Source organism: Telmatherina bonti (genome assembly GCF_933228915.1).
Source record: "Telmatherina bonti genome assembly, chromosome: 2".
In the NCBI taxonomy this organism is placed as follows: domain Eukaryota; kingdom Metazoa; phylum Chordata; class Actinopteri; order Atheriniformes; family Telmatherinidae; genus Telmatherina; species Telmatherina bonti.
Window position 1 is genome coordinate 21072384 of NC_136620.1, and position 23385 is coordinate 21095768.

Here is a 23385-nt window from a genome sequence, read left to right on the forward strand (position 1 = left end):
AGTTCAATGTGAGTCATCTGTGATCTTGAACACAATTAGAAGTGATAAAATGAACAGTTCGGTTCAACAACCGGGCTATAAAAGCATTTATTTTATTAATACGTCTCGCCACATGGGGGCGACTCTAAGTTATTTAGCGCTTGTTTCAGCAGAAGATAAAAGAAAAAGAGAGATGAACCAATCAGCTTCCTGAAAGTCGGACATGCCCGGACATGACCAGTTTACCATACAGTTGATCTGGACACGTGTTGCCTAATAAGGTATGTTATGTAGTTTTATTTTAACTAAATATGTTTAGATTATCCAGAGTTGTCATAAATAAAAAAGAATAAAGATAAATGCATTATGATATCTGAGGAACGATGTCTGGGTCTATTTAACATGATTTTCTCAAGCTAGTTACGTGTCGCCTCATCTTAAATACCGTAATCTTAAACTCTGGAAATCTCTGAAAGAATTTTTTTTTTTAAAATTTGTTTTATTGGGCTTCTTATTAAACACGTGAATTTCTCCATGGACGTCCTTTGATGGACTCGGCCTTTTTTTTTTAAAAAGTACGTTATATTAAGTTATGCATGGTAATTTGATAATAGCTTGTTGTTTAAATGTTTTTTAACTTTAAGAATTTCCTACATTTGATACATTTTACTCTGAATTATTTATGAACTATTTTACATTGATCCTCAGATTTTGTTGTACTTGGTTAAAAAGAGGTAAAGTTAGCCATCTTTCTCGCTAGGTAGATTAGCAACCTGAAAACTGGGCAGCTTTTGATGGTGCTGTGTTGTAAAGTACAGGTGTCAAACTCCAGTCCTCAAGGGCCAGTATCCTGCAGGTTTTTGTTTATCCCCATGCTCCAACCCACTTGACCAAAATTAATACACAGGCTGTCAAGAGGATCCATTTGATTTGAATCAAGTGTGTTTGGTAGAGGGAAACAACAATAACCTGCAGGATACTGGTCCTTGAGGATTGGAGTTTGACACCCCTGCCCTAGAGTTTCAGTGCCGAAAAAAGGTTTACTGTAAATGTTTCACTATTTAAATTACAATGCCCTCCAAATTTGACTTTTTTCAGGTATGTCGACAAAATCAGCATTGACATTTAAAGATGGGAGAGCCATCAAAAGAGAATAATAAAGCCTCCTCAAGCGGTCTTCTTGGCAACTACCGATATCTGTGCAAAAAGGCGATACTAATCAGAGCCATGGAGAATGCAAGAGCCAGGAAGAAACGCCAACATCAGATGATTATTTCCAACAGAAAGATGAAAAGATTAGGTACCTCTTGGGAACCTGTGGATACGCTAAAGAGAACTAAATTGAGTGACCCAGATCTGGAAAATAAATGCACTCTGAACTGTGAAAGCAAAAGTGTTGATGTGAAGAAACACAAGCCCTCTACAACTTTGCCTGATCACCAGGGTTTAACAGTTTCTGGAGACAGCTGGGAGGTTGACAGCGGTTTCTGCTCTGAATCTAGTCCTTCAACCAGTGGCCGGAGTTCACCATGCCTGAGCCCTACGTCAGTGGTGGCATTGGACTGTGAGATGGTGGGGACAGGGCCTGGTGGGCGATGCAGTGAGGTGGCCCGCTGCAGCATCCTGGACTATCATGGGAATGTCCTGTTTGATAAATACATCAAACCATGTCAACCCGTAACTGACTTTAGAACTCGCTGGAGTGGCATCCGAAGGCATCATCTGCGTAATGCCACACCCTTCACTCAGGCCAGAGAGGAGGTAAGGATTGCTAACTTAATTACCGGTTCTGAAGTGTAATAATGATTATTTCATAGTTTAGTGTGTGTTTGTCAGGTAATGTGGCATGATCAAGCAATAATAAATCTGCTACTACTCAGATGTGCTCATGCTTTTTTAAAAAAAATGTATTTATTTTTGCTGAGTTTGTGGCTGACCTTGTTCTGTAATTATAAGATGAGGCTGCAGAACAGGTTTAACAGGAAGTAGATTTGTGCAACAATCTAGCTCCAAAGAAGGGGTGTCTGAGAAATATCGACTGTTTGTGATATTTCCCCCCTAATATAATGGTAACTTGAATCTCCCCTGCAGATCCTCAGTATACTGGAAGGCAAAGTGATTGTGGGCCACTCCATCTACAATGACTTTGAAGTGCTTGACATTCTCCATCCGTGTCACATGGTCAGGGACACAAGTACAACACGTCTACTCAGCCGGTTAGCTGGTTTCTCTCGTGAACGCTGTGTCTCCCTCAAAATTTTGACCAGTAAGCTGCTGAATAAGGAAATACAGGTAAGTGTTGGGAGCATGGTCACACCCTGCTGCAAAATAAAAATGGGTTACTTTTATAAAATTGGCACAAGTCTCTAAAAAAAGGGCGAAATATTTGACAATGTGTCTATAATCAAAAATAATTCAGACTGTTGTCTTATCTTCCTACATTTTCTCATTGTAGTGATTTTTTTCGTTAAACGTTGTTCAGGCTGACGCTTCGTTTTTCTCTGTCCAGGTTGGACGGAGGGGTCACTGTCCAGTGGAGGATGCTAAGGCTGCTCTTGATCTCTACAAACTGGTAGAGGGGGAGTGGGAGCAGGAGCTGCAAAGAAAGCTGAGAGACGATGACGTGCCAAGCGAACCAAGCTTCGCCTCGTCTAATCATTATATGCAGGACGAGTATTGGCCAGATGATGTCATCACAGATTGTCAATAAAAGGGAAAGATTTATACTTTTGGGGTAAAATACCTCATATTTCCTTTTCTGTTGATGAAAATTACAAGAGAAAATTTAGGTTATAATATATAACAGTTGAGGTGGAGTAATTTGATGTGCAGTTTGCAGTTCTCACCTTGAATCCTTTTATTGCAGTAAATGGTGCTATTAAATGGATCACACTATAAGGATGTGCTTAAGTACAACAATGCTTGTTTAAAAAAGTTTTTTGCTGTTGAAGGGGGAAAAAAAACTGGTCTAAAATAAAAATCTGCAATGTGGAACCTTTTAACATGTCAATAAAGGGATGTTATTGCTGATCTATAGCAAACTAGTTAAAAAAAAAAGTTGGGATAAAGCTGATCAGTTCCGGGTAAAAAATCTTTCTGGTGGACTTTTAATCATAAGATCTGCTGTCTGTAATTATGAAAATTGGCAAATAATACATGGATAGTCATTCAGCCTAACAGCTGGTTTTATTATTCGCAGCCAGAAGAGGGAGACAAGTTCACTGCCGTAACTTTTAACTTTGTGAAATTGCTACCCTTAATTTGTAACTTAAAGTGTTTCTGGTGTTACTGGTATGTATCGAGATGTGCCACTTGGATTTAATTTCCCCTGATAAGCTGCTCCTGGTTCAAATAAAATGTGAAATTTAAACTGTAAAGGTTGGTTTCAGTTATTGTGAAAGTGGTTGTTTTTCTTTTACGATTAGGAAGATAAAGCTGCACTGAAACACAGACACTCAGGATGTTCATTAGTTAAAAAAATAAAGGTATTTCAGTGCTTTTCAATAAATATGGAGACATACTCTTGAATAGAAGCAGTATTTATCTGTGTTGGAGATAAAACATGCTCAATTTGACTTATTAAACAGCATCACAAGATGAACAAAGAATGGAAAAATGGCTAAATGAGAGGTGGATCCTAAAATGGTATGGTCACATTGAAATTTATTTAAGACGATGACAGAAGAGCTTCAGTTTTTTGGGTTTTTTTTTTAACATAAAATTACAAATAATTTTAGCACTGTTTCCTGTACATGATATTGACTCCTGATAAAGAAAAACAGTCCATGCTTGTGGTCTATAATGCCCTGGAAATTTCAGTTGATCTGAGGTCAAGTGGAAAAATGTCTTGCTGTCTATTGAATTAATATAGAGTGATTAACAAAAAAAAGGAATAAAACATGATGGTAGTGAGGTGAAGGTTGAAGGCAAAGCTGCTTAGAAATGAAAAGCTCCAATATTGCGCTTCCTACCTGATCCACTGATGAAACAACTTAAATAGCAGCATTGTTAGCAGCATTAGCATGTGACATTTGATAGTACTATGTCCAAATAGGTTACTAAATCCACCTCTGCAAAGCTGGGCTGACCTGTATACTACGTTTTATTTTGGGAAGATACTTCATTACACAAAGGCTGGATCAACTTCTAACAATGGTTGATTTTCTTCAGTCTGCATCCATGTGATGAGCTAAACCACCACACAACTTAAGGCTGTTGTAGATCAGTTTGCATTAGCCATCTTTCTAGAGAGCCAGTTAGGCTCTCTAGAAAGAGGGGGGGGCAGATTATGATGCTTTGTGGCAAAACTGAACTGAACCTGCGGGTGGACCTGTTCATTTTGCATTCTGTAAATGGCTTTGCTCTTGTTCCTTATTGAGGTACAGCCCAACCTATAGTGAGAACAGAGCATAGTATTGTTTGCTCAATCCATCTAATTTTGTTCCCTAAATCGCTTTATTGAGCTGATCAAGCCTGATTTAGCAGATTACTGGCTGGCTGCCTGCTTCTTTGTCATTGCATCAGAGCTAAAACGTGCATCAGCAATGTTCAAACTCCCAGGATCATGGAGTGGGAAATGGGATACTTCCAGATATAAACTTTGCTGCTGGAAGTGCACTCAGTCTACTAACTGAGACTGAAAGAAAATCAACAAATTAGTTTAGTCCACCTTGGCAGTGCTTTCAGGATCACATTTTAATATATTTCTAACTGAGAATAAGTCAAATTTATTGTTTGTATTAACTCTTTTCCTCTCAACTTGTTCTCTAATAGTGGCTCACTGGATTTGAGTTTTTAGTAGTTTTGCAAGCAGGCCACATGAATGATTTATGTCATGTCTGTCTCAGATATATTCCCCTTTTATAAAGCAAGAACTATAATAAACTGTGTCTAAACAAGAACTATAATAAACTGTGTGAAAAATAGTACAACACATTAAATGTATTCATACATCGTAACCTCCACACAAATCCACCCCATCCACAGCCTAACCAATAAAGTGACGACCACGTGCAATGTGTCAGTGTTCTCTGTACTGAGATGTAATGCATATGTGGGAACTAATCTGATCACATGGAATTGTGGATAATTTAGGGACCATGTTTACTGATATGAGTGCCTGAGTAAATCCAAATCCGAGGTGGTTGTTTATCTTTTGATGTGCATTAAAATGTTATTTTATACATGTGTTTTGTGTGTTTACATGTGCTGATTCAGGTCTAATGGCTACTGAATATCTATCTATCTATCTATCTATCTATCTATCTATCTATCTATATATATATATATATATATATATATATATTTGTATATATATATATATATATATATATATATATATATATATATATATATATATATATATATATATATATATATTTATATATATAAATATAAAGTAGATATCCACATTCTAAACTGAAAAGAATGAAAATGCTATATTATTTATGAAATACACTTTTTGGGACATGTTTGCATTTCAGTCAGTCCATTGACATGATGTTACAACATCTTTGATGGATCTTCAAGACATTGATTACATTTTTTAATTTAACACTATTATAATCAAGAAATGGTATCACCACAAATGAATTACATTTAAAGTAAACAGGATATACCAGATAAAATTAGATGATATAAATGCTACTCTAAGATAATATTGGTTATGACTTGATCACATGACAATATCAGGACCATCATTCAAGTAATGGAGGCTCTTATTCATTTGTCCCTTCATTCACATCTACTTGGAAAACAATCACTCCCTCCACACGAAGTCACCTGTTGCCTAAAATCTATATTCAGCATTACATCATCTAAAATGTGTCCGGGTTCTGATTTTTTGTTAAAGGAGTGCCTTTTGCTATTGGCCACACAATGTCACCCTCACAGCCCCCCTGGCCCACCACTGGCACTTTTTTGCTGATTGAAAAGAAAAAAAACAATCTGTTGGATGTAATCTGGTGTGACGCCACTAATCCCAGCACTACAAATCACAGGTCCCCTTTACCTCTGCTCCACACAGACTCCTTCAACTCTTGCCAGCTACTTCACATCTGCTTCAGGTAGGACTTGAATGATTCCTCTTAGCATCCTTACAGCTTCTACACCTCACACTGCAGTTTGTTAGTCAACAGTCTGAACCAGGGACACTGTTGTTGCTTACTATAATAGCATAAAGTATGAGTATCTAGTAACCTTTTATTTCCTGATTTTTTTCTCCAAATGTATTTGATTATCTTTCCAAGTTGAAAATTGTTGCCCTCATCTAAAGAGATGGAGGATCTTGGAGCTTATACTGAGACCAACAGCGCTAAAAGAAATAATACATTAACTGGATCACAACTGTGGATGTTAGACTGTAGAGACATGAAGACACTATACTAAGTCAGCTTGATTAAATGTTTTTGATTGTTTGCTTATAATTGTAGATATAATTACAACTATAATATTCATTTTCCAATTATATATTTGCATAGTTTAACAGCAGCGTGTCTATTCATAATTAAAGCAAAAGACTGTCAGCATTATAAATCATCTAGAAATGGGCAACTACCAAATATAGCATAATCAAGGTTGTGTGTGAGAGCACAGAGGATGAGATGAAAGGGGGATTAACATGCTGCACAGAGTGGCAATTGTTCTTGTATTTACTGGAAATCACAAATTCCTCCCATATTTTTCCCCCCAGACTATCCAAAGCTGATTTGAAGAGCAGAAAGCATGGCTGTGGTCGTAAGTACTTACACTTTTACTTGTACAAAACTGTGCAAAGAGGTCTAATATCTGTAGATCTCCATTAATCAGGTGTATTGGAGGAGAAGAAGGTTGAAAAACGATCCTCAATCCTTCACACCTTATCTCCTTCCTAACAAACATCTTCCTCTGGCTGCAGCTCCACATTTTGCAAGGCCAAATTCCTTTATCATTGTTTAGTCAACAGCTACAGTAGCCTTAGCTGTTAATCTCTGATCCTTGCCTCAGACCCACAAGTAGTCTTTACTATGTATTTACAGGCTTTACTGGATTCATGTGAGGAAGATTAACCAAACACTGTGGCCTATTGATTATGCTCCTGCAACTGGCAGACAGGCACTCTGACTCATGCATTATTAATGTTTTAAAGCTCACACAGTACAACCAAATCATGTGAGAGAATTATGTCGACACGCAAAAACATTTAGTTTTTACCCAAACTTTTTGGAAGCTTAAAGGTTTCTCATAGGACAGAGTTGTTTTAGAATGAAAGAAATATCAGCTTCATACAGGACTGAATCTGTAACAGCTATAGTATTGATCATCTTTGTTGTTGTTGTTTTTTTACCTTTCAGTTTTTCAGTCTAAACAATGACAAGTTGTATCACTGTCCTGTCTCTCCTCAGAGTGGAACCTACCGTATGGTGTCAGAGGAGGAGCAAGCACTTAGGGCCAAGCTGGAACGTCTTACCGTCAAGGACCACGGGCCAGTGTTTGGACCATGTGCCAACTTGCCAGATCACACCAGGCAGAAGGTAGATCGGATTTTTCCACCGAAACAGAAATGATGTTAAAACTATCAAACCATTTCCTGGTCAGCTCAAGAAATAAAACTTCTACAACAGACCACTGACTTGCTTGCACTGCAGGCCTTCGCAGTGTCACCTGCAAGAACAATCCACCTTCTGTACATACAGGAAATACATAACATCCCTAGATTATTGTACAGTTACAATCTTGATATAAAAAAAACTCCAGCAAACAACATTAAGAATAACAAACAAAAAAATTAACACTTAGGTTAGAAATGACAGGTGAAGTTAGCTTATTTAAAAATGATGATGTGAAATTCTAGGCACATTAATGGAATTTCCAGGAAGGTTTGACTATCAGTAACACTGTGCATTAATTGTTGGTCATGTCTAGGTTTGAAAGTAATTCCTGCATCTTTTCTTGAAGTCAATCTAGCATGTTAAGCCCTAAATGGAAAAATCATGGAGAAATAAGCAGATACAGTGGTACAAAGATGATTTTTCAAACTGTATCAAGGCTTTGACATGATGTCAGACACCCTTTTATAACAAAAGGAGGTGCACAGTTTCACTGTTGCAAAGTTTCTCTTATTTAGAAGCTTTGGGTAAGAATCTCTGTGCATCAAAGTACTCAGTTTTGCAGGTGACTGGCTAAACCAGCTTGTCAGCTGCAAGTGAAAATGTCTAACTTGACACTTGAATTAAAAGCTTATTTAAACAAAAACCCACCACTTATTGAACCTTTTAATAATAACAATCACTAAATTATCTGACAATATGAAATAATGTAAAGTATCTGACTAAACATACACATAATTGTCTGTTCTGACTCTCCCTGCAGGCCAAGGATGAGTTGAATGAGACAGACGAGAAGCGAGTGTCTGCAGTGAAGGAGCTAAGAGGAATAATCAAGGAGAAGGCAGATGCAGGAGATGATCTGGCCAAGGGGGTGTTGGACACCTTCGGGGAGAAACCAGACAGTTTGCTGGTTCGCTTCATTCGTGCCAGAAAGTACGACGTGCCCCGAGCCTTCGATCTTATGAAGGGTAAGTCAAGATGACTGGCTGATGATGCACTTTTTTGTTTGTTTTTTACATAAAAATATAGCCAAGTTGTCAATTTGAACAAATTTTCATGATACAACCACAGGGATTCATTTGTGACTTGCTGTATCAGTCCATTAAGACTCCACTGTGATCCATGGTGTTCTTCAAAACTGTGCCAAATTCTCATCAAGTGAGGTGTTTGAGTTTCCATTGGTAATCAAGTGATTCTACTGTGTCTCTATCCAGGATACGTTCGCTTCAGGAAAGATTATCCTGAGCTTTTTGAGAATCTCACCCCAGAGGCCGTACGCAGCACCATCGAGGCCGGCTATCCCGGCATCCTGCACAGTAGAGACAAATACGGCCGTGTGGTTCTGCTCTTCAACATTGAGAACTGGGACTATGAAGAGATCACCTTCGATGAGGTACAGGCTTAATTTTGTATACCTAGAGGCTTTCTCTATCATTGATCAGGCCTAAGTAGCCGCATGTACTGGAGATGTTTCTTACAACTTAAAGAAAAACGATAAGAATGTTAATATGCCAACAGATTTTGCGTGCCTATTGTGTGATCCTTGAGAAGCTCCTGGAGAATGAGGAAACTCAGATCAATGGGTTCTGCATCATTGAAAACTTCAAAGGTTTTACCATGCAGCAAGCTTCAGGAATCAAACCAACTGAGCTTAAAAAGATGGTGGACATGTTGCAGGTGGGAGGAGTCAATTTAAACCTTTAGTTGAATCTAGATCGTAATAGATCAGTAGGATAGTAAATGAAGACCCTTAGAGGATTGTAGACAAATGCCCGCTGCTCTTTGTATTCCACCAGGACTCCTTCCCTGCACGTTTCAAAGCTGTGCACTTCATTCATCAGCCCTGGTACTTCACCACCACCTACAACGTGGTCAAACCACTCATGAAGAGCAAGCTCCTAGAGAGAGTGAGTCAGTTAAAAAAAAACAGTAGAAAAACAATGACACTGAGGTAGAATGATGGTTTTAAAGCATATCAAGATACTTTGGGAGCAGAAACAAGGGGTCTAATGAAGACCCATTGACCACTGCTGCTATAAAACATCTTAGAAATAAAGCAACATATGTCCTGTAAATACCAAGTAAATCAAATTATGACTAATTCTAGTCTCAAACATCGCTAACAGCTGCTGTCCTTGGTTTAGGTGTTTGTCCATGGAGATGAGCTGGAAAACTATTACAAGGAGTTTGACGCAGACATCCTTCCCTCCGAGTTTGACGGAAAAGGCTCCAAGTATGACGGCAAGGCAACGGCTGCCAAGCTGTTTGACTAAACATCCTCAGAGAAAGCTGAGGGTCTTTATGTATTACACACCCCTATAGGACAGTGGAGAATCAAAGTCCAATCTTGCTGTGTGGTTGTAGGAACAGATGTTATTAAAGGCATGAGTGTGTGAGAAATTAAAAGTGGTTCTAATAAAGCACAGACATGCAGTAGTAAGATCATCTAAGGTTTGTTACCAGCATTTCACTCTGCTGTATATTGTGTACTGTACAAGCCCTTCAGCTGGCACTTTACAACTTCATATGACGTTACAGACCAGAGGTGTCAAACCACGGTCCTCGAGGTCTGTTATACTGTAGTTTTCAAATGTTTCCTTGCTCCAGTACACCTGAATCAAATCAAAAGTAACAACAGCTTCTTGTCATCGTGACCCATTATGCCTAGAGTGTGAAAACAATAAAAAGCTGCTAAATAGCAGCCCTTAGAGACAGTGTAGACCAGAGTAGTCCAATCCAGTCCTCAAGGTTAAACGCTCTGCTGGTTTACAATGCATCCCTGCTTCAGCTGGCCCACATGAACTGGTGGGTAACAGTTGTGGAGAAACTGAACCGGCTGTAGAGGAGACCCATTTCATTTTAATCAGGTGAGTAAGAAGCAGAGAGACTAAAAGGACAACCCTGGTGTAAAGAACAAAGAAGACAAAGATGCTTCACTAATTAGCTGTTTTTGAATTGGCTTTTAAACTTGTTTTAACAAAGGTGTCGCCCAAGAAACTATTAATTTACATTTATAGCAATATAGTATAGAAATCACCCCTCAGTCTCACTAGTCTAAATAACAAGTCATTTGTCACTGTGATAATTTAGGGATTTTACTTTTATTTTTGGCTCCATGAAAATGTTCAGATCAGAAAAACAAAAGCGATTGTGTTATTTAACACTCACGGGACTGAAAATGAGCTGTGCTTCCTGAAAAGTGTCCAACAGGGAAGAGTTTGCTAAAGACCCACACTCAAAATTTAATAAATTTGAAACTGTTAAACATTCAGAGGACTAATGTTCACTGTAGTGAATTTATTTTAAGCAGCTTTCACAATTTTGCACATTGCTTTACATGTCAAACCAGTAGAAACTTGTGGCTGCCCTGGAGGTAGTATATCATCTAAAAACTTATGCTTCAGTATATAATCAGCACTTCACTTAAATATACACATTAACTCCAGGATTGCCTTCTTTTAAACAAATAATGTTCAGTCTCACTCATGTTTAATTGTGCTTCTTTGAGCTTCCAGATATCCACACAGCTTGTTTTAACACTGGCAGGCCCCAGCTTTCTCAGCTTCCACCCTCCGTCTCTGTCTTCACATGAAATACAAGGCTGAAATTTCAACAAGTGCCTGTCTCATGTGTGTGTTTTTCTTTTAGCTTTTGCTATAGAATGGATTTAACCAAGCTTGTCCCATTGTGCTGTCTTGTGCACCAATAATGTCAATAAATGTACAATAAATTGTATATAAATACAAAGTTTGGTGATTTTCATTCTACATATAAATATTTATATAAATACACACGCTTGAAATTTTTTTATTAACGGATTAGTTCAGCCTGTTTACATTAGAGCAAACACAATATTAAACAAACACACAAAAAAACAAAAAAAACAAGCTGATTCATGTTACAAAAAATTATTAATCCAATAAAGTGCAAAAACAGTCAAACGGGACACATTGCACATATAAGGCAGTGGTGAATTTAAGTTAAGCCGATAGAAGTTGTTTTAAAAGTTGGTTATTGATTAATGCAAGTAAACAGGATTTAAATATTGTTGAGTTGCACAAACTGTTTGTAGTTTACTAAATAAACTGTGGATGTTTTCAGGAAACTGATGAATATCAATGAAAGACGTCAAAAAAGAAATTACAGAAAGCAAAAATGCCATTTCTGGACCCGTTTTGAGTTGAGTTGAGTTGTTGAGTTGTTCATCAGTATGTTTTCCATAACATTTGATGTTCACACTGCCACATGACACAAAAGCTTTACTGTAAAAGAAGCTAAACCAGCACGTTTTCTATTGATATCATGACAATTTCAATAGAAGAAAGTTCAGAGGGACAATTTTTAATGTTCTAGATGTAGTATTTTCCACCTTCTTTTCCATCTTTTCTTGTAATTCATCCATTTTTTTTGACAGCAGAATTGTTTCAGGGCATTTACTCAAGCAAGTAATAACCCGTGTAAACAGCTGCATTTAAATAACAAAACCACTTGAACGCTTCATCTTCCCCAGGAGACAGAAGAGTGATAACCAACATGCAATGCATGTTTTTAAGGTAGATTTACTATGAAGTAAAAAAAAAAAAAAAGAAATAGTACAATGGGAAAAAAATGGTTTACACCAAGAAGTGCAACGTTGGGATTACCAGGCTACAGCCAGTTTGTATAAAGTGCCTGCACAGTTTCAAGATTTAAGTTTCATTAAACAAAATAAAACAAAAAAAACAAACAAAGAAAAAATTGGGACTCTCATTTTTGTTTTTAAGGATAGCAACAACATCACGGCCTGATGGCCGACTGTGCAAAAACAGAAATATAAAGTGAGGTGTTTTTATCGCATTTAACCTGCAACAAGCAGCCACATTCTCTTCAAACATGTCATATTAAGGAATTGAAGATATCTGAAAAGAGTACTAACAATTTGTACTCATCACAGCAGCTGCATCAGGAATCTTCCTTTACCTCATTGATATTAGGTCACTTTGATTTTCTCTTGTTCTATACTGTGCTGCTTCTATGTAAACTGACTTATAAATACTAAGATGAATGAGCATTTTAAGGAATGATTTGAGTAGAAAATGTGTATAAAAATAGTCTGAAAGTAAAAGGTTGTCTTTACAGTGTAGCTGAAGTTCACCTCTCAGCTAAATCAAACACTGCAGCTCCCACAAACCAGCAGAGGGCAGATTGCTGTTACAGTGGCGGCTAAGTGAAACATTTTAGAACAGGCCACATCACTCTTGCAGGTGTTATTTCCAGTATGACTGACTGTACAGTCGTTAGTGCTGAAGTTGAGCAGATATGCAGAGCTGGGCTTGAGCACGTGCTTGTTTTGCCTTTGGGAGTCTGTCCCTGGACATGCATGTCTCCATTACCCGCTGAGCTTCATCCCTGTGCTTTGTCGTGAAGAGTCCAAATCTTGGTTAGTGCTCTTCTGGTTGACCGGCTGCCTCTTCTCCCAGTGGCAGATTGCATCTGTATACTCAACAATAACCTTGTCCATCCAGGTGAGGGGCTGCGGGAACAGCACAGCTCCTTCAAAGAAGCCCATGTGGCCTCCGTGCTGTGTCAGGACAAACATTACATTGGGCATCTTCTCTGAAAAGTAAGATGGATAGAAATGTGTACATATAAAGAAATGCACAAACATTATTAGAGGAAGAGAGAGAAAGAGAAAAAGAAAGAGCAAGAGAAAAGATGAGTCAAAACTGTCTTTTACTGTCTAGAGAGATTGCAAAATACTGTAAGGATGTGAGATGGATGATGAATAAGCTGCCGATAGCGGGTGTACAGCTGAAAAAATCTTTAGAAGAATTGCAGTGCTTCTTTAAGACCTTTAAGAAACTCGGTAAAACAAAACTCTGGTTATCCCGTTAGCAGAAGAGACAAAGCATCGAACTGGAATTCTATTTCATGTCAGCTGTACAAATCCAAAAATTACTTCCCTGAAGTTTAATTGATGGTTTCTTCCAAGTGTCTTTCAAGTATGTATGCAAGTCAGGCAAAGTCAGATCAAAGACTGGAGCAGCAAAACAGAAAGTTGACCCATGCACATGCAGTTTCTTACTACATATTTAAAGAGTTTAAGTAACATGTCTGAGTGAGCAAAAGGACAGAAACAAATGTAAAACTAGGTCCTCATCTGCAAACAGTGAAGCATTAAAAGTGTTACACTGCAAAGTTTTTTGTCATTTATTTATTTATTGTCATTACCAGGATGCTTATTGAATGAACTGCAAGAACGAGTAGAGACTATTAATGACTTTGCAAACAATCTTATTGTGCAAGGTGTCTGGTTTCTCCCCTCTATGAGGCTGAACAGCAGAAACAGGGGGGGGAACATCCAGCAGCTGCTGAAAAATGACACTTTTCACAAACGCTGTGCTTAAAGGTCTATGAAGATGCAACTTCTTGAGCAAAAATGTTTCACTTTTGTTTTCTGGATATCTGCGTTCAGTTCATTCAAGCTGCCACAATCTTGTCTGTGTGGCAATAAATAATTAAGCTCCCCCTACTTTGAATGTGGAGGTATGGTGCTCAGTAACTCACAAGGTCACTGGCCAAGATGGTTGGTTTCTGCACCACCTTCCTTTCCCGCACCGTTACACGACTCCACCTTCACTTCGTACAGGGCCAGTTTTCTCACCATCTGTACTTGAGACTTTTGGTAAAATACTGCATACTGATGAGGAAACTTAAAATTCTGTTTCCAAGCTTTGCCTATCTGTATCTTAATAACGCTCCTGTGTGCTACAGGTCAGTACAGTAAAGGGTAATTACATCATCTACATGGGAAAAAAAAAAGAAGCCATATTCTATGTGTTCTGATTTTACTTTACTTGACTTTGAACATGTGAGTGTTAGAAGAAAAAAAGCTGAAAAAATGTGATGTGTTACATTGAAGTACTAGTCCAGTTTTTACTTTTCTTAGTTCACTTCGAAGTTATTACACGATAATTAACACACAATAAGGTCACTGCACGTGTGCTGCCAATGTGAGACATATCAGCAACCCCTGGCCCGAAAAACCTTCACACACACACACACACACACACACACACACACACACACACACACACACACACACACACACACACACACACACACACACACACACACACACACACACACACACACACACCACAAAATCCTTAAAGCCGAGGGAGATCACATAGCCCTGAAAAATTCAACAGTATCGTCTGGGCTGAATGGTGTTGAGCAGATAGCTGCGGCAAGATGTTATCAACACTGTCTTTCCGGTTCTTGAGGAAGGACAACAGGTTCATTCACGCTTTTTAATTCAGTGTAACTGTGGGAAATGTTTTGCAGATCTAGTCATTGTTTTTGAATAAACAAACTAAACATGCACAACTGACTGGTTAATGCAGCCACTGTGCTAAATTTGGACAGCAACACCAGTGACTTTCATGCTTGAAAGCATGATTCCTACTTTTCCAGACTAACGTATCAGGTTTCTACACCCCTGTCAATTTTTCAAACCATAATTGTCATCTGTGTCATTAATGACAATAAAACTGATATTATAAGTAGTTATATAATTCTAAAACTATATGAGAAATATAATACTGCGATTTCTGCCTCGGCTGACAAAAACACTGGACCATTTTACACTGATTTTGCTCAGGTTTGGTGACTGATCTTAACGTTTATTTGACAAAAGAAAAAGGAAGAAAGAGACATACAATAAACAATAAAACCTTAATATCATTATGGCACATTTGTTTGACCATAAACCTTAATCTGAGAAAAGGTGAATATTTATTAGTAGATAAATTTTGGGATCTTGTTCAGATGGATGTAAAAAATGAGTGTTGCCAAACAATTTTCACTGGATTGCACCTCATTCAAATTTTGCTGCATTTTAACAGGGAGCAACGCAGAAACATCGGTCCAAAAAAACACTATTTTCCCTGTCTTATCATACTTAGATATAAGTTATTTTGCATTATTTGTTGGAGACATGAATATCAGTTTGCTCAATATTTAATGGTTTCTGTTTTGTTGTGATATGGACAATGACAAATACGAGACAAATATAACAAATACATGTTAGTTTTGTCACGTGTTTAGCCTACTGCAGCTGTTGAAGGACATCAGCTGAAGTAGGGCCAGGTTGAACAACCTCACACATTACTGCTCTCACCAAATCTTCTGTCTCTTTATTTAAAAAGAAAAAAAGATTTTAAGGCCTCTGTGAAATCTTGTTTATTGTATCCATGGAAACAACAATCAATGCCAGCTACTGATGTCCAGTTTTCTTCAATTAAAAGTGCAACATAATTCAAAAGTTCAGAGAAGTTTAATGACAGTGTTTTTGTGATGTGACTTATATGCAATGCTTAGATCTTGTCGCTGCTTCTTTCAAATGGCTCTAATCACAGATGTTTAGATCCAGACCTTGGGATAGAGCTGTTTTGCAGTATGTGGTGCAAGTCTTTTTGACTTGACTTTGACAGAAGCTAATTTTTCACCGACTACATGTTCTAAACAACCTTCCCACCCCAATCCCTTCCAAAAAACACAGTGACTGTGAAAATACACTATTATAAACATATTGGGCCCTTGAACAATTTCTAGCAGTTCAGAATTTCCTATTTAAGAACTAAAAAGCGAAAGAAACTTGGAAATAGATATATTTTTATATCCAACGTGCCTTTTGTTCCATATAAAAAAATATGTTAAAACCAGATTCAGATTTTTCCATTTTCATACAAACCTTGTGACTGTTTTTTGGAATTAACCACTAACCTGCAAGTGTGCGTGGAATAGCCAGTAGCGACTGGTGAACCAGTGGATCGTCTGAGGAGTTTACCAGGAGGAGGGGTACAGAGACCTGCAGGCAAAACTCTGGCTCAGTTTGTAGACATACACTATCAAATTTAGTATTCATTCAAACATTTTTGTGAGACTGTTTTCTGAGAACTCATCAACAAGTACAATAGTAAAAAATAAATATTAAGGCCTTCAATTTAATTTAGTATTTGCTTTAGCAATACAGGCATAAATAGCAACTACAGTAGTAATAATAGATGTAATTGCTCACTTTGTGTATGTAGTGGACACAGCTTTCCTTCTCATAGTACTCCCTCAAGGAACCATAACCATGGAATTTTCTGCAGTGGAAATTATGGGTTAACATCAGTGTTAGATCAAGATCGCTGACGTTCAAAACGCAGCATTTTACCTCATGACATTGTCATCAATCTGTGTCAGAGATGTGGCTGCATACAATCTGTTCAGGTCTGCGTGGCCAATGTTGCTGGAGGTCATGCCCAACAAAGTGCCCCTGTACAACAATATGAGCATTCAGACAAATCAGGGCATGAGACTAAATCCTTTTTCAGACCCCCTCCAAAAAACATACAAAAGTTAAATAATGGCTCGAGGAATTAATACATTTTGCTAAATCGTTCACAATCAGCCTTGTCTCTAACTGTGAAGATTGTTTCTTCACCTGTGTAACAGGATGAGCTTCTTCATGTTGTCAGCCAACACAAAATTGTAAAGTCTCCGACACTGGTCCCACTGAAGGAATGTTTCCTGGGCCCTGAATGTAAAAAAAAGTTTTTAGAATGAGTGGATTACTTTATAACATAAAATATGTATTTTCTAAGCCTCTAAATAAAAATGTCAACAACAACCCCCCCCCCACGGGATCAAATCTTATTTCAGGTCATTTGTTTGTGTTGTCTACCAACCTTAGGGCACTGTATCCCTGACAAACACTGACACAGCACAGCACTCTGTCCTGGTTGAATCGGTTTTCTCCCAGGAACTTACAGACGATGTTTCCTCCCAGACTGAATCCAACAACCACCAGCATTGTGTGAGGAAAAGCACGTTTTATATAACCCACCATGGCCCCAAACTCCCATGTACAACCTGAATCCAAGAGACATAATTTTCAAAATGTGAGACAGTTATTTGGACTGATTAGATTAGCAAAATGTTAGGTCATCTCAGTAGTTTGGTAATGCTTCACAAGAGCTCTTGGGTAATTAGTTTAGGTGAGCGGTTTTCAAAATTCAGCAAAAGTGATGCATTGTCTGTTTTACCGTAGGTGAACATGCGTGGCGAGGTGAGCTCCATGTTAGGCAGAGCTCCCAAGTGGTTGAGGACGGCGCAGCGGTAACCCTGCCGCTGGGAGTAATCAACAAAGGTCCGAATGTAGTTCTTCTCACTATGGTTACCAATCCCAGGGCAGATTACCATGGTAACATCATCTGATATATACATAAACACACAAAGAAAGTGGGAACACATGCACAAAAACATAAAGTGAAGTCATGGGTGAGTGCAAAGAGGATATTGTGTGTGTGTTGATTTAATTGGCTGCTGTAATGCATGGTATTTTCCCCCGTGGGAGTTCATTAGAGTTGATTCTGCTTGTGCATTCTTGAGGCTGATGTACTCATGATCCAAGCAAGCATATAAACCCATGAAGAAATAGACAAAGAACCATACAATATAAAAAATAAAGTCTTTAAGAAAGACATCAGCCATATCATTAAATCCACAAAGTGAGCTGCTTAGTTGTAAAAACAGATGGACTATTTGCCACTGACCTCCTGTGCTGTGGTCCCCAAGAGGCTCAAAGAGGTCAAAGGTTGCTGTGGCGCCATCCTGCATTGGGAGGAACATGCGAACCCCATGGGGTGTTGGAGTGTTGATGCGTCCCATCTTGCCATACAGTGCTGTTTGGAGATGACCACTCTTCCCCCAAAGCAAGGGAGGAATGTATCTGAAGAGAAGGACCATACAGTCCATATTATATAAGTCAGCTGTAATTGCAGCCCTGTGGATGTTTAGTGGAGTCCCAGCAGAGATCACAAACATGCATGCACTCCATTTCAACAAGAGGATGCAGATAAATCCATCGGACTGTTGGCCTTTTTACTGAACAGTCCAGTAAACTGAGATGACTTCATAGTTTTGTTACTAATTTAATGCTATGAAATTAAAAGATTCCAGTGAAACAGTATAAACCATTGTAAATAGCAAAAATAGTCGTCACTAATAGCTCACAAGATGAATAATAAAGTTGATGTGCTGAAATACATGCTCAAAAGCAAACATTACACTCTACTATGTCTACCAGACGTATTCCACCGCACATAAATAAAAGAAATGCTTAGTCACCGTAAATAAAAGGTTTACTAAAACATGAAAACTCTACCTGCAGCACTTTGCTGGAAGTGAGCGGCTTGATGCTTCACTAGTTGCTGCTGACATGACCCACCTGAATCTCTGATGCGTGCCATGCCTTTGGTCCTGCTGCACCAAACTGATTACTTCTTTAAGTTGTAGTGCATCTCTTTTGGAGGTTTGTACTCACTTTTAAGGAAGCTTTACTAATTAGATCACATTCAACTTTTTCATACTATTATATATTCTAATATATTTTAAAAGCAGTCTCAATATGTAAAAGTTCACCATGACAATTTCTCTTCCAGGCACCAGGACAACACTGGTTGTTTTCACCCTTCTAGTGTAGGGTGGTAAGAAATTTTCTTGAAGGGTCATTACTACATAAACTACATAAATGGATCTATCGCTCAAAACTTTGAAACCACAGACTTGCATAGATAAAAGTATTGGTCCTATTCGTAGAATCCCTTATTAGAAATGCTTCCCAGCAGAGGGAGTGCCCTTGTGCAAAAATTATGTTCCTCATACATATTCCTAAGGATGAGAGCTGTTCTGGTGGCATGACTGGGTCCAACATGATACTGGTCTTTTGTATCTCTGTTTGGCAACAATCTATATCTGACTGAGATAAAAGGGAAGAATAAATATGTAAAACTCACTCTCTGGTCATTGTTGGGCAAGACTTGAACAGGTACCGGCTGAGCGGCGTGTCCTGGTAGATTACTTCTGGTCGTGCTGTGGAACTCTTTAGGTTCAGGCATCGAACGATGATGTAGAGGACAGCAGCCACTGCTGCCAGCTTCATACCATCAAACATAGCTGGCAGCTCAGAGCCAAGAATGTGCACGCCAGTGTCCTCCATGATAGTCATTGTAGGTACGTTAAAAGTCCTGTAATGATAACAACAATATAATCATAAAACTATTCCAACTCCTATTGGTTTCTTACTTATATAGGTCCTCCTATTTTAGACAAGTACACATATGCATGTAGGGATGTACAGTGTGATACCTTCCTAACACAAACTATATGTTTCAGGTTTCCAGCATAAAATGCTAGGTATTTTCTTCAATCCAAAGTACAGACCCAGTTAATAAGCAACTTATTATGAGGAACTTGTCTGGAGGATTTACATTACAGTATTAACCAACACTGGTTCCCTGTTGTTCAGTTTTACGTACCTGTGTGAAACTGAAGAAGATAAACTGTTTCCAGTCAGAGCTGAAAACCATATCAGTTAGTCAACTTTTAAACTATTATGTAAGAAGTAAAACACTTGGAAAACAAACACACACACCCACACACACAGTCACAGTCACACACACCCACACCCACACACACAAAGACTATAAACACAAAGCCGACCATTCATTTGCTGTAAAATTATTCTGACACGCAACTGCAATGCTAAAACAAGGTGTTATTAGAACTAGAAGCTCCGCTTCCGCTAAAGCTAAAATCAACAAGTTCTTTGCTTTGGTTTTGTTTTCTTACAGAAACAACTGCTCCAGCAGGGGTCCGAAGTTTAGACAGAGGCTTCAACACACACATGGACTCAACAAAGTATGTACGTTTTTGAAATGACATATGTATTAAGAGTATATAAAAGGAGGACACTTCCTGGCTTACCATGGTTGAAAAAGCCCGTTTAGAGTCTGCTGAACACACTCCTACTTGGCCTCCGTCTCGACACCGGCTGTTTACAGCGGAGAGGCTGAGTGACCAGCCGCGAACTCAGGATGCCTTCAGGGACTTCCACAAAGCTCCGACTTTGGGATTCTACGTCGTAATCATTAGCAACAATGGGAAACACTGCTTTTAGAAATGCTCATTTATGGGATATTTATATGTATATTTAAAGTCACTTAAGCACTATATCTATTTTGTATATTTATATAATCACTTATGTTCAAATGAACTTCCCCATTCTCGTGAAATGGCGTTTGTGTGATCGTAGTATATCCTTGTACTTCCCTTTTGTCCAAACTCTAGTTTACCGTAAATGCCCTCCCAACTTTGAGGTCAGAAACACGCCCCCTCAGTGGAGAACACTGATGTCCGAAATATGTGGATTGTTTGACAGTGAATAGTTGAAAATGTCGCTTATTATTTAACACCAACAAATTCCCAAAAGCTGCGTGTTGGAGGAGAGGAGCAGCAACGTACTAAAAAGTTGTGTCCCTCAATGTCTTTGTTGATGATTGTGAAAATAAAGCAGGCACAATATTTTTGATCTTTGACTACTTTTTATTCCAACTGGAAGATTTTATGTTGAATTTATATGTCTGATTTGGTTTATTAAATAAAATGAAACGCTTATTACATTTAATGTAACTTAAAAAAAAGAAAGAAAAAAAAAGCATTGTTATGAATCACAACGCCATGCCTCTAAGGCAAAAGAATCAGGGTTAAATTGATCTACATGTATGTCCAAATCTATAATTAACTGAAAACATTTGGCACATCAAAGGAAAATATGAGAAAATTCCAGAAAACTTTTGATAACTAAAATGAATTATTTAAAAAGAACAAGAAAACATGTTTTGTTTAGAACAAAGGTTCAGAAGTGCAGGTTCAGAAGTCCTCATAATTCTTGTGGTGCTGCAACTTGTTTGCTTTTGGAAACAGAGTTGCAGATCCACAAAAAGAAAAAAAAAAAAGTTAACATAACAACTGAAAATCACAAGGGTGGTATAAGAAGATATCAAAAATATTTAAAGAGAAATTCAGCAAAAACTCAGTTCAGTTTGCAACGATCAGTCATATTTGCAGTGAATATTATAACCACTGGGTGGCGCTATTCACCAACGATACCAAATTTTGTAAGCGGGTGCACGATGTGAATTGTAGAAGTGATGAGTTTCTTGTAAGTTAAACATAAAGACATTTATACCAAATTAATCAGAAGTATATTACACAAACTGTAAATGTTATTGTAGATCAGAAACACACTTTGTTTCAGCGCTCTGAACCAGCAATTGTCTAACTGAAGGTGCAATTCAGATAAATTATCTACTCTTACTTACATAAGATGGATAGGATATCCCTTTGGAATCACAGTAAATTAAAATATATTAAATAAAACAAGGTCCAATGCAAATTTGAAAACTATTCCTTTCTTTTGTCTCTTTGGCGTCTACTTGTTTTGTTTATTGTTAGGGGGCATTTATTGTACTTTCCAAGACCCCAAAACATCTGAGTGTTTTTCTTATTACTGTTGTACATTCTGAAAAAAAACATACAAAAAAAAAAAACCAAAAACAAAAAAAAAAAAAAAAAACTAGGTATCACGTCATTTGTAAATACTCACATCTTCACTTTCAGTTTACCTGATATGCCTTCTGGAAATGTAATGCTCATTCCCCATTTTTAACTAGAAGACAGAAGTGAAAGAAGGCTAGGTGGATTAATCCCATTTCTATATCTGAGACAGGTGAAACTCTGCTGACACACACATCTTAAACCTTTATGAACTCTCTCCCAAAGAACTTCAGGAGCGCTCTCTTTCAAGAATAATACATTCTGGTTTTGAATTTACAGGATTATACTATTCTCCGCATTGAGGATTAGGATCAAACAGCCCGCTGTCTCATTCAAGTCCTGTTTCACAATCATCTTCTGACATATAACTTCTCTGGCTCAGACTTTTCAAAGGTTAGTCATGTGAAGAGGCTTTGTCAAAGTAAAGAGGAACATCAGAGGACTCTGTCATTGTGTTTAACCACACCTAAATCTAAACCATAAATGTCAAACCTTCCAGATATGGGGGTCTTGACAAATTAATGTGTATTTTACTCAGTCCCCTTTCCAAGTGCCTACACATGTTGTTTACCATTGGAAAGCTAAGGATATACACCATTAAAGATGCAACTACAAATTCACAAAACACTTCTTTCTGCTATTCTACAGTCATTTTGCAGATGCTTTTATCCAAAGCGACTTAAAAGAAGTGATCAATTTAGCATTTAAACTAAAACCACATGTTTTGTGGAGGATCCCAGAGCACCCAGACAGAACTCATGCATACACTGGGATAAAAATGCAGAAAAACTGCTGTTCAAACTTTCCGCAAACTGAGGATCAAACCAGCAACCTCCTTGCTGTGAGGCCACAGTGCAAACCACTAAACCACCATGGTACCCAGTGGCAAATGCATTGTACACATTGTACGCTGACCTAAAAGAAGAGTTGTAACCTGCAGTTATCTTTTAGCTGTCAGCAAGCTATTTAACCCCAACTGTTGCCATGAGTAGATTCCCATTTCCTAAACAACCATACGGAAAGACACATCCATCAGTCATGGTAAAGATGTTACTCTGTTTAAAAAAGGGTCAAATCACTGGCATACTGCAAGCAGAGACAGAATTCTAGAAACTACTAAAACTGGGTTAAGAAGTGTCAGACACATTATTAAAAACTGGAAGGATAGTGGGGAACCATTGACTTAAACATATGAAAACATTGGCAAAGAAGATACATATAAACAAGTTAACCAATTTATTTACTTTTGTTTTTAAAATGTAGAACAGATGAACAAGAATGTGCAAAATGTAGTATTTTACTGCATAACAACTTTAGCAAACATCCTAATTGTTACAATCATGACTTCTTAGATCAATGAAACTCAAAAGTTTTACAGTCCTGCTCTGTACAA

The 23385-nt window shown here is 37.9% G+C and overlaps 3 protein-coding genes across 3 annotated transcripts; 2 read left to right on the forward strand and 1 right to left on the reverse strand.

Annotated features, from left to right (window-relative positions):
* Positions 1–195: 195 nt before the first annotated feature.
* isg20 (interferon stimulated exonuclease gene) lies at positions 196–3314 on the forward strand. Its single transcript, XM_079249619.1, has 4 exons — positions 196–260; positions 1078–1740; positions 2071–2271; positions 2489–3314. The coding sequence occupies exons 2-4, from the start codon at positions 1111–1113 to the stop codon at positions 2687–2689; spliced, it is 1032 nt and encodes a 343-aa protein (XP_079105745.1). The 5' UTR covers positions 196–260; positions 1078–1110; the 3' UTR covers positions 2690–3314.
* Positions 3315–6668: 3354 nt separating this feature from the next.
* Positions 6669–9838, forward strand: rlbp1b (retinaldehyde binding protein 1b; the record flags this gene model as incomplete). Its single annotated transcript, XM_079259885.1, has 7 exons — positions 6669–6714; positions 7362–7490; positions 8329–8533; positions 8780–8958; positions 9084–9242; positions 9362–9472; positions 9710–9838. Exons 1-7 carry the CDS (start codon positions 6703–6705, stop codon positions 9836–9838), a joined length of 924 nt encoding a protein of 307 aa, XP_079116011.1. The 5' UTR covers positions 6669–6702.
* Positions 9839–12933: 3095 nt separating this feature from the next.
* On the reverse strand, positions 12934–20430 carry LOC306768435 (monoacylglycerol lipase ABHD2-like; the record flags this gene model as incomplete). Its single annotated transcript, XM_079256800.1, has 10 exons — positions 20361–20430; positions 19391–19621; positions 18149–18324; positions 17639–17806; positions 17282–17465; positions 17038–17130; positions 16768–16869; positions 16627–16696; positions 16332–16416; positions 12934–13160 (listed from the first exon to the last, which is right to left on the reverse strand). The coding sequence occupies exons 2-10, from the start codon at positions 19600–19602 to the stop codon at positions 12934–12936; spliced, it is 1317 nt and encodes a 438-aa protein (XP_079112926.1). The 5' UTR covers positions 19603–19621; positions 20361–20430.
* Between the last annotated feature and the right edge of the window lie 2955 nt (positions 20431–23385).

Bases quoted from the DNA above. Each gene is read 5' to 3' on its own strand.
- isg20 (XM_079249619.1), top strand. From the start codon at position 1,111: ATGGGAGAGCCATCAAAAGAGAATAATAAAGCCTCCTCAAGCGGTCTT. The intron at 1,741-2,070 runs GTAAGGATTGCT...TCTCCCCTGCAG, and splicing joins TCACTCAGGCCAGAGAGGAG to ATCCTCAGTATACTGGAAGG. The intron at 2,272-2,488 runs GTAAGTGTTGGG...TTCTCTGTCCAG, and splicing joins TGCTGAATAAGGAAATACAG to GTTGGACGGAGGGGTCACTG.